General features: G+C 35.8%; 1 protein-coding gene across 4 annotated transcripts in view; it reads right to left on the bottom strand.

The window, feature by feature from the left end:
* Window positions 1-14,922, bottom strand: part of PALLD (palladin, cytoskeletal associated protein) — a 183,180-nt gene extending 168,258 nt beyond the window's left edge. For all 4 annotated transcript variants that reach the window (XM_058420519.1, XM_058420520.1, XM_058420522.1 and 1 more), the window contains exon 1: window positions 13,876-14,922. In XM_058420519.1, the coding sequence (XP_058276502.1) occupies window positions 13,876-14,921 (1,046 nt within the window). In that variant the 5' untranslated portion in view covers window position 14,922. The remainder of the gene's footprint in view (window positions 1-13,875) is intronic.
* Between the last annotated feature and the right edge of the window lie 2,131 nt (window positions 14,923-17,053).

Here is a 17,053-nt window from a genome sequence, read left to right as displayed (position 1 = left end):
TAGTGCCAGATTGAATATTTGATACTGTGTGTTAAATATTTTTTTTTTAAAAAAAAAAACAACAAAAACCACACAGTAGTTCTTTAAACTGCCTCAGAGGACTTCAAATAGATGACAATCTCATTTGCTCTTATTCATACATTTTGTTTTGCAGGCATAAAGTTCAAATAATACTGGTGATACATTAAGCACAATATGAAACCTACATTCACTGCAATAAACATGGAAAATGACTAATTAAAATCTTCAAAGAAACATCTAATCTTAAAAATGAATAAATAGCATCTTCTTAAAATAGATCAGAAATACGCTCATGTCTGTCAACCACTGCTCCTTTATTTTAATATCCAGCGTGTTTGTTTCAGTAATCTTCAATATGACATGCAATTTGCTCCATTGTTGCTGGGTTTTATTGTTGATTTTTTTTGGGGGGGGGGTGGGGTTGGGGGGAGTCATTGTTAGGTGGTGGTTTTGGTTTGGGGGTTTTTTTTTTGGTTTTGCTTGTTTGGGTTTTTTTGTTTTGTTTTGGTGGGGTTTTTTTAATTTTTTTTTTTTAAGTAAGGAAGAGCAAAGCACAGTTCTTTACAGTAAAATAAGTGATTTCCTCTGAGATTTACAGTCATGTGTCTTCCTCCTGAGAAGATTATGTTAGCCCTTGATACACTGCAAAACAAAGAACCAACAAAGAAGCTCCACATTTTAAATAGCCTACTGTCATTCCAACAAAGGTACAAATAGTTCTTTTACAGCATGATTATGTATGTATTAAGTCACCACTGAAATCCCTTCTACTTCAGGTAGCAGGGGTTAAGAATTATCATTACACTTTTCAAGACTTGAATGAAAAGTTCAATGCCATATTTACACCTAAGAGATGCATGTAATACACATGGAATGGGTAATGGAATACTGTTAAAAACACCCACTAGCTCTCGAGCTCCAGTATATTTGAGATTTGATTTCACGTATTCAAAGTTTTTGATGCTTCCATTCTTAATGTCCACATGGACCTTTTAATCCTTATTGATTTTTAAGTCAGCTGTGGATTCAGTCACTGTTTTTCAATGACCAATGAGGGAAGAAAGCATTTCTGTTCAAAGACTATTTTTAGATGCCTCCTATATGACCAACTATTTTGAGGGAGATTATATAACTAACTAGATGGTTTCCATTTTGAGTACAACGAAAGGTACTAAGAAACTGTATTTGTGCTGCTTACTAGGAGTAAATGAGCAAATAAGAAAATAGAACTACTATAATATGGAAGGCAAAAATAAAATGGTGTGAAGCTATGACCTGTGCACTGCTCACCAAACAGCAATCAAGAAAGTATTGAAAGGTTGAAAACTTACTAAGCAACTAAAAGAAACAGAGTTCTTCTAAAGAACAACAGCTTTTTTATGCAAGTCTTAACACATTTCACATATCAAGAACTTCATATTGAGGGCGGACTTGTTCTATTTGCGGGAAGACAAGAAAAATCAGCACCACTCTATGGAAATGGAGGACAGCCTACGTTAGATGTAACTTACTGTACTAGCTCAGCTGAGGCAGTTAAAAGGAAAAAAAAAAAAAAAAAGCAAGAGGCTAATGTAGAGGTACAACTACTTAAAAGTTTAAATTGTATTCTTGTGGGAGCAGATTAAGCATCCTAGTAAAATATCTTGCAACACATGATGGAGCTTCCTTGTTCTAAACAACACACCTGCAGCTGAGTTTCTATAGCCTGCTTCTATCTCCAAATTACATTTGAAAACAAGACCTAATCTGTGGAAGAAGTATCCCTTGATTTAGATTCTGGATCCTATGCATGAGTAGAACTATTTTATACAGTGAAAGAGAAAAATTTCCGAATACTTGAAGGAAAAAGCAGGGAGAGATGAAGGCTCTTGGTAGACACAAAGGGTTATGAAGGCACTTTATTTCTCAGAGATAACTGCCCTTCTGAGAAAAGAAATTGCTGTAGGAAAAGCAAAAAAAAGGACAGGCACAAATAGTGTTAAATCCTCTTCCACAAAAAAACAAAAAAAAAAAACAAAAACAACAACAACAAAAAAAGGTACCTTTTTTCCTTTCTTCTTTTTTTTTTTTTTTTTTTTTTTTTTTTTTTTTTTTTTTGGGTAAATTACTAAAATCAATTTTTAAAGCACAATACTCCATTAGTAATATAGACAAAAAGTATACAATAAAGCACTAGGAACTTCATCTGTTCTGCTTTATGCTTATGTATCTTCTTTATAATATTCTACTTGAAGTTTAATTTGTAGAAATAAATAAAGGATATTTCTATTGAAAGACAATATGCAACTAGCAGAAAAGGAGTCAGATTGTGGTATTCCTTCTAAATCTACTCCCACTAACCTTAGCTTCATCATTTATGAGCAGGAGGTAAGATTTTCGATGATAGCAGTGGGAGTCCTAAAAGAGAGGTCAAAACCAGATGGTGCTAGCAAAGAAAAAGTTCCAGTAAGGGCTGTGCCTTAGTTCTCTCCCTAGCATTCCTAAGTAGTGGCTGTTTCTTCAGTTCTTTAATTTCATTTGCATGAAGTGTAATTTTCTTGCACTGCCAATTCACAAAATGCCTCAGTCAAATATGGGAAGAGCCAGGCACAGGGTCTGTGGTTCCTCATATCTCCCACTGTAAGACATTTGCATTCCAAGAATCTTTCTTAGCTATGTGGAGAACCTTTCCAAGGAATCAGGAGTTGCTTATTTCATCTCTGACATTCCTTATCTAATGAAGCTATTGCATGGGTAAGAACAGATAGCTGCCAAAAGTGCAGCTACAGTGTTGCCAGCCACAACTATACAAATACCAGTAAATACTAAAAGCAGACATTTCACTTCAAATTGAAGTAAGATGGATAAAGTGTTCTAATCTACATACTTTGTTATTAGCCTACAATTCTTGAGGCAGCAATGGGCAACCTATTTAGAGAAAAATGGTTTTGCCTTCAGCTTGTTTATCAAAACACCTCTGGATTGGAAAATCAAACTCAATAGAACACCATGTAAACTGGTGTTCTATTCTGGGTGTAAACAGAACTAACTTAAGTGAGGACTTCCGTTTCTATACTACTGTGCTTTTGATTGTCCCATGCTTCTTGCAGCTGCATAAACCCTATTACAACACTGAGTCAGGTTTCAGGTTGTAATAATCCCTGCTGCAAATATTAAGATGAGTAAAATTAATTAAAAATAACTTTTTTTAAAAAAGGAAAAAAAGGAAAAAAAAGAAACATACTTAGATCTACTGAGATTACTGCAACTGCTAATTTCATTGATGGTGGAGGGTAAGGGGATCTGGCAAAGCTCTGTATGAAACAGCGTCAAGAATAGATTTATCAGGCAATATGTTTCAGTTGGAAAACTGAATTAGCTCAAATTCATAGAAAATTCATAACATGTACTATAAAAATGGCAGGAACATGAGCCTTTCCCAAAAAACAGAACAGAAATTGGTTTTTACAATGATTAGGATAAATTCTCTTAGTCTCATATGAAAATGGGGAACCAGTAGTCTAGATTGAATAACTCGCTCTAAGAGCATTGTGCTCACATTCTCTGTGATATTAAGAGTTCATGGTTAGCAATAGGTGCCCTCAGTTGTATTACAAATGAGAGACGGTTTCTATTTGTCTGAAATTCTTCCCTTGACCACCTGAAAAACACAACTTTATCAAATAAGAAGAGATAAAGAAAAGCTGTTCACATGTTATACAAACTGTTTATAAAGCACTGAAATGCTCACGTGAAAGGCACTGCATAACTGTGAAGTAAGCTATTTTTATAATGTTAATGTATGCATGAATTGCAAGCACATAATATTAATAACACGAAACGATGAATCACTTTGATTTGAAGCAGCATGTTAGCATTAGACTAAAAGAAACATAACAGATATATCTTCGTAACAGATTTGTTGATGAAAAATTTTAGTCTCCTAAAATCTATCCTGAATCTAATCCTAAATCTCTTAGTCTCTGTTTTGACCTGCAGGTAGCTGAAAAAAAAAGAACCCTAGTATTTTAGGAGTTATTCTACCTGTTCATTACCTCCAATCCACAGGCATTTTAATTTATTTCCCTTTCCCACAGGAAGTCAGACCTAGTCAAGTTCACACTACTCCCAGTCTTAGGCTGTGTACTCATCTATCACAGTAGTATCTGAGTAGCATCACACCAACTGGTAGCACACTACTTGAAGGCAATAAGGCTCTTGGAAATAGGTCAATAACAAACACTTTGAACACGCAGTAATTCAGTAATTCATCAGATGAGGTACTTCTGTGCAGGTGTTTGGTCCTTCTGCAACTTTACTTTTATAAATACAGGTGAAATTGCCTGCTTGAATTATTCCTCTTAATTTGTTTAATAAAACAGCACCTCTTCTCTACCCAGATTGCCTACTTATTTAAGAAGTATGCTAATTTCCTTATTTATAGAAAGATACCATATGGATATTGATTCAAGTTTTCAATACTTAAACAAGTCCCTCATTGTTTCAGTTGTTTGCAATTTTTTCCTGTTCCTACTGATCACTTCCCCTTTTTGTGAGTAAGGCAGATAAGACAACTTACAGATGCACAGAAATAGAAACGAAGTACATTTCTTAAATTAATAGATGTGAAAATTTTTCTTGAGGACAAAAGCTAAGAAACACTTAAATCTCTAAGGGGACAATATCTTAGTAACTATTTATTCTGTACAAAGCTAAGCTTCCAAATTTTGTTCATTCTGCTATATTAAAGGAAAATCTATCTCCTCACTGCATAACTACATCATTTTTAAATACCCCAAAATGTAAAAACCCCAAACAATCTTTTAGTTTTCACTTTTTTTCTAAAGCATGTGGAATGTGAAAACTCATGACAACATAAAATGCCTACTTGATGTTCTTCTCCCACCACACACCTCAAAATGTGAGCAAAATTGTACAAGGTATAAAAACCTCCATAGCTAACTCCTTAACTTTCTTACTTTCTTTATATCTTTGTACTCAGGGAAGGAAATATGGATACTATGAGGAGGACTTGAACTTGGATGATCCACGTGGGTCCCTTCCAACTCCGGATATTCTATGATTCTATGACTTGTTTATTTTCCTGTGTTACAGGGAATAGGAGAGCAAGGGAATTTCTTTTACTCTTTCTTTTGCCATTGTATGGGCTGGAAAGGCAAGTCCATTTACCAGTAAATGAACAATGATTCCAGCCCGCTTAAGACAGCCCTATCAAACTATAACACTTGTTATAAACATACTTTCCAGATGGGTCCCAGAACCAATAAAATAAACTCATTATTCACTGCTGTTTATCAATGTTTCTTCTATGTTTGTTCTATTATAAGCTTTTAGTCCATAGCCTTTCCTACCTCCCTTAAAGCCCTGCCAGCTCGAATAGCCAAAACCAAAGTTTAACATTTTCAGCCATCAGCTATGAATGTTTGCAGAGAAGTCCTATTTTTTCAATTCCATTATCCATATCTTTAAAGGTAGCTTTCACATTGCCAAGAATGCATTTACAGAGCATATTTCAGACATGACTATTTTTTATTAGAATTTTTAAAGCATCAAGTTTCAAAGTTATACTTGTATTTACCTAATTTATATTTATAAAGGGATGTATTGTGTTTTAAAAAGATATGTCCTGTTTAAGTAGCATTAATAAACTGCTATAATTGCCCTTAAGAAGCTTAAAACAGCCCAAGATGTGGTACTGCCTTTGGGCAAATGAGCAAACATGTCAAAGTGTATTAAGCATGATATTTTAAATGGGATTTGGAATAGCACTTCATACCTGTTGAACACTGATAAGTAATGATACCAGAATTACTTACTCCAAACACTTCTCTGCGAAAAGCCTCACTACTCTTTTCTTCTCTTTCGGTAGAAGTAAAATAGGCCTAAATCATGTAGGTTCATTCCTGCCTCTGTTCTACTTAGCCTCTACATTTAGTTTTAGTTTTCACAGATCACTTTATGACAAGCAGATTGCTGATGTATTTCCTCACTGTCAGAGTTCTTGGCTGTTCATGCTTTGCACAATAGTGGAAAGGCCCAGAGACAGCACATAAGATTTATACAAATAAATTCTGAAACATGAAGTAAAAGCAGCCTCTTGGTATTCTGCCTCTGGCACTCTTTCAGCACCACTTTGTGGGAAATTTGTATTTTAAAACTATTTCAATTAAACTTTGTTTTTAAACTAAAAATGTTTAACATGGACAAAGCTTGTGTAGTGAAAGAGCTTTCTGAAGACATGTGGTGCCACATTATTTTAAAGTTCATCCAAGTCTCATCCAGTTCCTATGTAAATACAAGGCAAAAGTCCTTTATGTTTTTCACCACTACGTAGATAGCAGCATCATTTTTATTACTTTACTTTTAAGCTTTTTATGTTAGCCATCAAGTATTTTGATAACATTTTCATTTAATCTTTGAGTCTTTTTATAAATACTAGTCCATACATTATTTATTTTGGGAGCAATAGCAAAGAACTTCAGATCTGCATTCTTTTACTGAGAGGCAGAAAAAGAATAAAATAATAAAGAAATTAACTGAGATGTTTTTAAAGTTTCAGTAGTGCAGTCAGAAAAACTAAACCAGAGACACTGGCATTCACAAAGAGACAGAGAAGAATAAAGTACCTGAGCTGGAATTCTCTTCCTAATTCCAATTTAAGAGAGCAGTTCTAGCTCCAATAACTATCCCTTTGTTTTTACAACTGACTCTTGCAGCACTCATCTTCATGTACCTTACAGGCTTTATTAATCCAATTTTCAGCATGAAAAAAACCATGCACAAAGCCCCAAAGTTTGAAACTTTCAAACCCCAAAATTTACTAGAGCTATTTCCACATTCATGAAAAATGACAGCTCCAAAGAAAGAGAGCCTGGTGATGCACAGAGTCTGTATAAAAAAGATGAGGAAATGCTTATATCGTGTAGTCAAAGCTGTTCTAGAGACACAATAAATAAATGAAATATAAGAATGATCACAGTGTATAGAATCTACAGATCTTCCTTGGGGCTTTTTACAAAACCCAACAAGTAAAGAGTTTGTGTACCCATAGGCCACCTTCCCAACCACATCTACACATTTTTTAGTAACACCAGTGGATTGCTCTGCCTGTTTTCTAGCAATTTGTTTATTTTATAAGGCTTATATAAATTATCCTGTTATCACAATCTGAATTTTGTAAAGATCATTTGACATGGGAAAGAGCTGTGCTTTCGAGGTACCTATTTTAAATACTTTGCTCTATGGTGTTAGACAGGCAAGCAAGGAAAAACCCCAACCTTTCAAACAAAACATTTGGTTATCATTGTTGTGGGTTAATTCCAGGAGGAAATTAAGCCACACCCCTTTCCCCTGCCCCTTCTGGTGGAGGAGGGACAAAAATCAGAGCCTATGGGTGAGATAACAATTTAGTGAAAGGTGGTTTTAACATCGAAAGAGAATCCCAGAATCTCAATTTTTTTATAACTGACCTGAAGGAGTAGAAGGGGATGGAAGGCTGGGGACTGGCTATGACTATAAATGAATACCCAGGGGCATCGGACAAGACCAGGCCAGGTGAACAACACTGAATATACATCCCTAATGACCCTAATTGCCCTTGACATTACCACGTCATAAACCAGTGTCATGTGGTACATAACAAAGCAAACGTAATTCCTCTCCCTACTTTGAAAATCATCTTCACCAGCAGTGCATATGGGTACAAACACTGGGTTAGTTACCATACCCCCACAAACAGACCAAGCAAGATGGTAATCAGTCATTCCAATAGAGTAACAACCTGGCTACACCCACACCGCACTCTCTGCCCCCTCTCTGCAACCAGACAATCACACACAAGAGTCTCCCAGATGCTGTTCTTAAGGAGCACCATGGTAAATCCCCTTTCCAAGTGGTTCTAAGGTAAAATAACGATTACTTACAAGTTAAGAAAACCGACACGCTTCCAGCATTGCTCAGACAGGCCTCACTGGTTTTTAAAGCAGGTGGGCACATGGCCTACACAGGCCTTAGCTCCACTGCATGTTCCCCCCAAATGCAGAAAACCCTGAGGGTGTGGACTCTCATTGCCACAACATGAATGGCAAATGGAAAAGAAATATCTCGAAGATGCACACTCTCTACCTAATACCTGCAGGCCACAAATCCCTACAGGCAGCCACTGCAATAGCTTTACCATTTGTGCTGGACTGTAACCCCTTCATTCCCTAGAAAGCCCTCTAGTCCAGAGCATTGCTCTGAGACAAGCAGAATTAAGGAGCAGTTTCATAAGTCACTGAGGTGACTTCCAACATTGCATTCCAGATCTGCTCTGAAAGGAAATTCAGACTCCGGGGATGCCTGGAGATGGACAGGCCTTGCCTAAAAATCAGAAAAAGCAAACAAACAAAAGACACAGGAATGGCATGGTATGGTCCAATAAACAAAGTGCATAAAAAGAAATAAATTAGAAGGGGAAAAGGGCTAAAATAATAATGAGGTCAACTGCAAATAGCTGTTATTTTGACTTGTAAATGAAGAAGAAATCCCAATAAAAGTAAAGAAGACATTATTGATAAAGAGAAATGAAAATATTATTGTGACAGAAAAATATTGAGGGTGCTGACTTTTAATTTTCATATTGATACATATTTTATTTTCATTTAAGTGTATATAAAATAATAAATGACAAAAAATTACTGCTGAGCAGATTTCTTCAATGAGTGTACTGCCAGATTAAAATGACTAACAGCATATTTCTGTTTAATCTCAGCAATAAGCATGTTGTTAACGTTTCAGATGGTTGTCAATGCTCCCTCCATACACAGAAAAACATCCAGATCTGCAAACAGAACATTTTTGACTCAAGGAACTCCTTAGGTACAAGAATATTCTTCCATTCTTAACAACTACCCTCTGTTTGTAAAAGGCTAGTAAGAAGACAGATTAGCAAAATTCTACTTTGAAAAGATTAACAGAGGACTATGGAGATTTCTAAATAAAAGTATGTTGATTGGGAAAACAGTTTTAGAGAAAGCTCTGGGGAGAATATAAGAAAAAGTATATACTTGTGAAGAATTTGACAATTAACTTCATTAATTATCATCTTTAGAAAATAAATGCAAGATATTCTGGATACGCTTATTATTTACAAAAGGTTGCATAATAAGAAAATCACTATTTCTTGCTGCACTGTTCAAAATATTGATAAACAATTAAAACAACACTGAAATAATGAAGCAGAAACAACTGCATAAATTGTGGAAGTATTTTAGATCAATTCTTACTGCAAAATCTTGCATTTTGGGAATCAGGTAAGAGTCACATCAAAGCTCAATACAAGACTGGATTTTTTTACTGTATAAGAATAATATATATAGCTGTTGCTGATTTTCAAGTCACAAGAGCCCTCTCCTTCCACACAGAATACATCCTAATATTTTTATCTTTTAGGAATTATTTCTGCAATCACTGTAGCTAACATAATGCTTGTAATCTACTAAAATCCATTTTTAAGCCACATTAAACATTTCATTTTTCAGAAACAAATTTTGGTCTGGGGCAAGCAAGCAAGAAAGAATGGAATTAGAAAATACTTTAAACAATTCATCATAAAATATCTTCACAAAAGTTTCCATCTTGAATAACACAAGTATGTATATAAGCTAATGAAAATATTTGAAAAACAGGACCTGCACCATCTAATTCTAAAATCTAACTTAAAAATTCTACAAATGAAAAGGTGACACAACGATTTTGAAGATGACTATTAAAGAGTTTCTACAAGAAAGCAAGGAACACACTCATTAGACAGGCTTTGCTTTTAAGTAAGGACACCCAGAATGGTCAGGTATGTCCCATTACCCCACATACATAAATAACTCTTCATATTTGATAAAAATAAGTAGTACTAAAGCCTTGACATAATCAAATTAGTAGACTATCTCTACCTCCCACTAAGGCACTGGTGTTTCACTACAACTACAAAACTTAGCTCATAAGAGATTTCAAGAAACAAAACTAAATTCTAGCTCTAAACCGCAATTTTTTCTACCTCAAATCCAGTTCAGCAAAGAAGCAAAAACTACATCTTTGCTACCTCTTACATTTCCAAGACTTAAAACTACCAACTGCTGTGTAGGTAGTATAACCACTGTTGTCCTGTACACTTGGGTTTTTACACAGCTGTGCAGATTTGTGTTAAGCATGACTTAATCTGATATTCAATTTTCTTTGCAACTGTGCCTGATGGGAGGACGAAGGTGGTGACATAGTTTATTGCATGTTTTAGTCCTCAAAGCCTTTAAAGACTGTAAAACTGGGTAGGATTTTGAAGCTGTAAAAGTCAACATAATTTGGTTTTATTATAAATTTAAGTATTGTACTTTGCATTTGTTTCTGTATTTTCTAAGAACAGTTCTGGGTTACATGCAAGTAATGTTTCTAAGTGGGGATTTTGGGTATTTGTTACAGTCAAATCTAGACAAACGGCCCTTATGAGAAGAAAATAATTATAATGAGAGCAAATTGTTTCCTTAAAGCAAAGAAACACTGTTCTTGTAATGTAATAAGTGGAAAGTGCCTTATTTTTAATTTGGATTTGGAATTTTTTTTTTGTATCAATTTGCTGTGGAAAATGGAAAAAAGAATATATTTTGGACAAAAAATTCAATAGCTCTTGTGGTACAGAAGCTGGGTGTATATGTGTAAATATTTTAATCACAGCTTATAGCTCAGAGTAGACCTCAGAAAATACTTTAATCACGGCTTTCAGCTCCAGGCAGACCTCAGAAGCAATTAAATATTCAGGTGGTGAGGCAAATGCTGAAGATGTCTAAGTCACACCCAGCTGAGAGTTGCTTTAGCTAGCTCAAGGCTAATACGAGTATTTTAAACACTGCATTGCTGATGCACTATGAAGGGCAGCTACTGATTGATAAAATGGTTTTGAGAGTAACATAAATTTTGTTTCAACTTATATTTTACATGTTTTAGACCTTCTTTAGAATGCAGATATCCTAGAACTTTTCAAATCATTCAGTATCTTCCTAGGTCTTAGGCTGGAATCTGGGTTGCTCAGAAATGTAAGAATTCTTCTGACCAGTGACAAAATATTCATTGTAAGAAATATGATTTTCTGTTAGTAGAGCTAGTAAGTTAGACACTGAATTTTGAAAAAAAAAAAAATTCTTGAAACATTACTAATTATTTTCTTTTGGATTTCAACACTAAGATTCTAGTTGTAATTTCTTCTGTCAAAATATACTTTTTTCTTATTTGTAGTACAAAGCTACTTTGGTCAAGTTTTGTCACTCACACCATAACATGTACTGTTTTACTTTCAGCTGTGCATGGCCATGAACATTTAAGGAACTTAAAATTTAAGAGGCTTTCCTAAACAAATAACCTTCAAATATTGACCTTGTCCTTACACTATATTTGATGGTTCCTTTAATTATACTAAGATTCCTCACCATTGTTAACTTTATCCTCCTAAGAAAAGCAGCAGGATAAAGAAGGATTCTGGCTCAACTTTGTATAGGCTGAGGACTTTGAAAGTTTAGCTACAAAAATCTATGAAAAGGGAAGAAAGCCAGTTATAAAGATTACTTGGATCCAGGATAAAATGTGAGGCATAAAAAAGCAGTAACATGCTAAAAGATCAGAAAAGCCTATGTAGATTCTTGTAGGGCCTTTTGCTCTGGTGTCAACGGGATGATTTCATAGTTCCCAGTGCTTGATGCTGCTTAATTATCAGCTGTATTCATTATTACACTGGACAAATTTTTAAGTGCCTGGCAAAATAAGAACTTAGTGAGTTGCTTGTCACCAATGAACTATTGTTATTTCCTTATGATTTTAGGAAATGTGGCATCTGGTTTTCATTCCAGCTGAGGCAAAAAAATAACAAACCCAAACAGACAAAAAAGCCCCCACAAAAAATCCTAACTGCTTTCTACTTTAATCACACTTATCACACAGAGTTCTGAAAACAACCTTTTCATTGGCTATGTTATTGAAACTGGGTTTTCTGGGAAAAATCAGAAGAGATGAAGCTTGCTTTCTACAGATTTTATTGCTACATGCAAATGTACAGCTTATGGCAGCCCTGGCTCAGGCCCCTGTCTGCATCCCCTGTTCAGCTGATTTTGCATGTGCCAAGTGGCTCGCTCTTACACTTCTCACACCAGGTAACTGTTCAGCTCGTTCCATAGCCCTTCTTTTGGCAATGCAATACAATACTTTCCTAACAGCCATTTCTACTTTCTACCTATTCAGAAATCTTCACAAGAAGTTTAATATGTTTTACATTTTTTTTTTTCCCCCTGGCCATTTTCTTCAGAAAACTGTAAATATTTTGACAAACCAGAAATCCAGTCTAATGAAACAATTGTCTAAATAAAGTTCTTTAGAAAACTGGATTATTTTCATTACCAAAATACAAGAGACTGGTCAACTATTATTCTATCATTGATGTTTTACTTTATTTTTAAACCATATAAGACTCCCATTTACAGAAAATGTTTCTGAAAGTAGCACAGACATTCTTCACTTGCTCTGCAATATGTGGGTGGTTTTAAACAGGCTTGTCTTTTTCCACTGCAGCAAATTAACTATTTACTGGATATATATATATAGGATACACCATAAAGCTCCTTTTCATATCCAGAAAGGACAGTGATGTGCCTACATGACACTATGAAACTTGAAACTGTTCAGAAGTTCCCAGTAATGCTATTATAGATAAAAATCCACTACATATTTTTTCTGTGTGCTTTCTCATCTGGAAAGAAGCCCCTTCTTTCCCCAAGATTCAGACTTTGGAGTCTCACCCAAACATCACTCAAGTGTTTGTTATGTCTTAAACCCTGAGCGAGCCTTGGTTTTTGCTCACTTGAGGGCTCTGTGCTGCCCGTGCTGTGTGTGAGTGACCTCTTCAGCCAAGTCGGCGTCACTACAGAAAGGACCGGCGAAAGTGCATCACCTTCTGAAATGAGTAATTTTTGAGGCGCAGTTGCCACATTTTTTCGCTCTTGAAAATCCATAATGAAATAGAGAGGAAGGGGGAAATCTGTTTTTCGTGGAAACTTTGAAAAAGTAATTTTTATAAGTCACTGATATGTCTTCTTTCAGTTCCCAGATGGAGAACTATTAATAATTATTAAATAAAACCAATTCGAGAATAGACCATGAAAGTGTATTGATTTGACTGTCAGGGAGCTTTACAAGAGCCTGAAAAGTTTACAAGAGCAGGAATCATATGTGTCACAATTCAATAATGGCTGTGTCTACAGACTGCTAACATAGCACAATTATGTGTGTCAAAACCGAAATAAAACAGGAGTTGCAAATTAATTTATATTGATGTCATTATTTCCAAGTATACTTGATTTTATAATAATCTACTGTTCTGTCAGCAATGTTTCTCATTATTCACTTTGTTTAGTCATTAAGAGCCTTTTTATTTTATGATTCTGCTTCAGTTAAGATTCAGAAAAACAGTTTACATGGATCTTAGAGACATTCTAATTAATCGCCAGTAAAAACTGCATCATCTTCTTGAGATATGCTCTTTAGGGGCAAGTTGTCTCTTCTTTTACCTGGATTAATGAAGTAGCAATTACACAGAATGTTGCTAGAGCCAATTCTGTTTCTAATTTTGCCATGTGGCTCTTAAATCAAGCAGAATTTAATTTCCCAAGCAGATAGACTGAAACATTCTAGTGAAATAGAGACATTAGAATGTGTTATTCTTTGTGCTTTGTAAAACTGCATGATTGATTGCTCTTACATGACTGCCTCTGAGCAGGTCACTGTCATACCTTAGGTATCTTCCACAATCAGGTGATGATAATCTGGTGACTTAGCACTTACCTGACATCAGGCACTGGGTTGCCAGCAACTCTGCACTCCAGCAATACTTTGTTTCCTTCGGGAACTTCCTGGCTCCGGAGCTTCTGAGTGAATAGAGGTGGTGAAAGTTCATGCTCTTCCATGTTGATGAAGGGTCGACACAGGACCATTTTGCTCTCCAGGATGCTCCCCCTTCCAGAATAGTATTTTCCATTCAGATGAACTCCAGGCAATTTTTCCTCAGGCTCAGTCTCTTGATGTGGTTTGTCAAACTCCTGGTTCACCAAGGTACTTAAAACTGGTTGTTTCTTATTAGGAGACAGGTATCCACTGTCTGGAGAAGAAGAGTCCCCATCAGGACTACGACCTCTCGTCTTCGCTGCCTGTCTAAATATAGATGATAACTCCTCTATGAATGTGGCAGCTTTGTCGCACAGCTTGTTCCTGAAAGGAGCTTCTCCCTGGGAAGTCAGTTCAGAGTTTGGGCTTGTCTTAGGCATACATGGACCACCTTTCTCGGAAAATTTCAGGCTTCTGACAAAGCTGGGACTAGCAGGTAGAAAAGGTGAGGTGCTTGCTTGTCTCCTAGAAAGTGTGACGAAACTATCCTCTGTCTGAGGTGCAGTGGATTGCTCTTTCTGATTCCTTGGGAGAACATGACTTGCAGCAGATGGAGTCCAACTGCTTGCTTGAGGTGTCTGTAAAGCATCTTGCTCGTGCAGGTTGGTGTCCCTGAAAGAAGGGTTTTCTGAAGGGCTAGAAAGAGAGGTGTTGAGATAATGAGTTAAGTCTGGTTCTGTGTTCTCATCTTCCTCCACGGAATTGGCAATGGCTTCTCGAGCTATGTCAAGGCTCTTACTTATCTCCTCCTGGGTAAGGAAGGCAGAAAGTTCATTTGAAAATTCACCATTCTGTGTGTCTGACAGGGAATCACAGTAAAAGTCATGGTAAGATGAAGCTTCTGACATATTTTCAGGATATCCTTTACTGCTGCCTCTCTCTGGAGGGTAAGTCTCCTTCAGCATTAAAGAAAGAGGCAATGCCTGGCCACAGTTTCTGTCTTGCATCCTGAAAGACACAAGAACAATTCCTTAACGAAAAAGTGATATCCTAGTTCTCATAAGCTAGACACAAAGCTAGAAGATAAGCAGAACCTAATGGCACATGACATAACATAAACCTTGGTTTCTATGAGAATGAGCCAGGACTGCAAATTGTCTAGGTGGAAATGAGAGCACTTAGGAGTAATTTTTCTCATGAATCTTCCCTCAGAAGTATGAAGATATCCTTTGTCTGTATATTGCCTAGCACAATCTAGATTCCACTGGATCAATATGTATAATATGCCATTAATTCACATCTGATTAGTTATTTTGCATCAATTCTATAACGCTTCATTTTTTTTTTCTGGTTTTAGCCTTATGAAGATTTTGGGAATATATTTACTTTTCTCTTTCCCATAACATTGCCTTCCAGACACTAAATCACTGAATTCTGAGAGAAGTGTACAAGTGGATTAGAAATTCCAAGTTATCCTTCCTGTTTAATGTTGATTATGTGTTAAACATTATTTTATTTATTGTGCTAACATTTTTAACTTGTTTCCAATTTAGTAGCACTTTCCTCAACGCTGAAAAATGAAATATCAAACTACCATATGCTAAAAGTAAATAGAAGTAAATAGAAGAAACTGAAGAAATAGATTTCACAACCTACATATCATCCTGCACAATGGAAGTATATAATGTATATTTTGCACCAGTTTCGCAAAGCAGAGAAGCTTTTATACCTTTCTGTTTCCCATGACTTCAGAATTAGGATGAGCATTCTCTTTAAAGTCAGCAAGAAACAAGACATCAGGAAAACCACACTTTCCCCATGGGAAGGACTGGCCTGAAAATCTCCTTATTGAAATATATTTATCCAACTGGACACTAAATTATGGCTGATGTGATCTGAAACATAATTATTGTTTCTGCAGAGCACTTAATTAAGTTGAACATCAGTGGTTTTAATTACCCTGGAAAATTCTCTTCTTCTAATGATAATTTCTACAAGAAAACATTTTACATAATATTAAAAAAAAATTCCTTTAATTCTCTACTGATAGTGAAAAAATGGCTTGACAATCATGCGATGCACTCGGATGTATTTTACATCAGCTTGTGCAGGCTCCAATTACCTTTAGTCACTAAACCAGGGCTTACCCAGCATGTAGTCATTAAACAACTGATGGATTATTGGAATTCTTGGCTTAGCATATGCATCTCTTGATATGTCTGTTCGTCTTGCCAACAGATTACAATTCAATGCATAAAAGAGAAGCATAAGAAACCCAAAGCATTTAGGATTTGATGTATGTTTTTATAGAATTCACTGATAAGTTTATTATTTGCTGGGATTACATCTTCCTTTCCTGTTATCTGTGTTTACAGGGCAACAAAATTAGCAACCATGCCAATCTCTTGTCAACAAAATCTAAATAAGTATATACAGTATAACTGACTACCACATAGCAGCTTTAAAGAATCTGAGAAGCCTAGTGAACAGTTGGTCTACAGGCTCAGCTGTTCAGGCATGAACTGGATGAATGCCAGGGAAACAAGGGTTAAACCTGCAGAGTTTCTGCTGCCTTAATCTTAGTTATTTTTTAAAACTTTATATTCAAATGAACAAAGGTGCTATTTAGAAAACATGCAAATATTCATGCTTCAAATGATATCTTTATTTCAAACTGACACACACTGGTTCCTACCTTGTTCACCTCTCACAGTGACACATTACATATTCAGATAAACTTCCCTGACTGCCAACACCGAGCTGCTCTAATGTTTCAATGGGCTGTTTCATGGGTAGGAGGACAATTTTTACTTATTGTTAGCCACCCAATAGGATGATTAAAATTAATGTATTATGAGTTAACATATTTCTTCCCAATACTCAGCCTTTTCACTGGAAAAATATAATGGCTACATATCTTTTTCAAAGCCTGACGTCTAAATTTAGGTGAATCAGTTTATACCTCGACATTTAGATAAAGATGATGGATTTAAACACGCTGGTTTATTGGCAATTTCCAATGCTGATAAGCCTTCATGATGTGAAGGTGCCTGAAAATGGATTCATGTGTCTAGCTTTAGGGAGCTGAATGGAAGCTTCCCAGAGAAAGACTTTTTTCAGCCATACTGTAATACATAAA

Source organism: Hirundo rustica, chromosome 5 (assembly GCF_015227805.2).
Source record: "Hirundo rustica isolate bHirRus1 chromosome 5, bHirRus1.pri.v3, whole genome shotgun sequence".
Lineage (NCBI taxonomy): Eukaryota > Metazoa > Chordata > Aves > Passeriformes > Hirundinidae > Hirundo > Hirundo rustica.
This window is presented reverse-complemented; position numbering and strand designations above follow the sequence as displayed.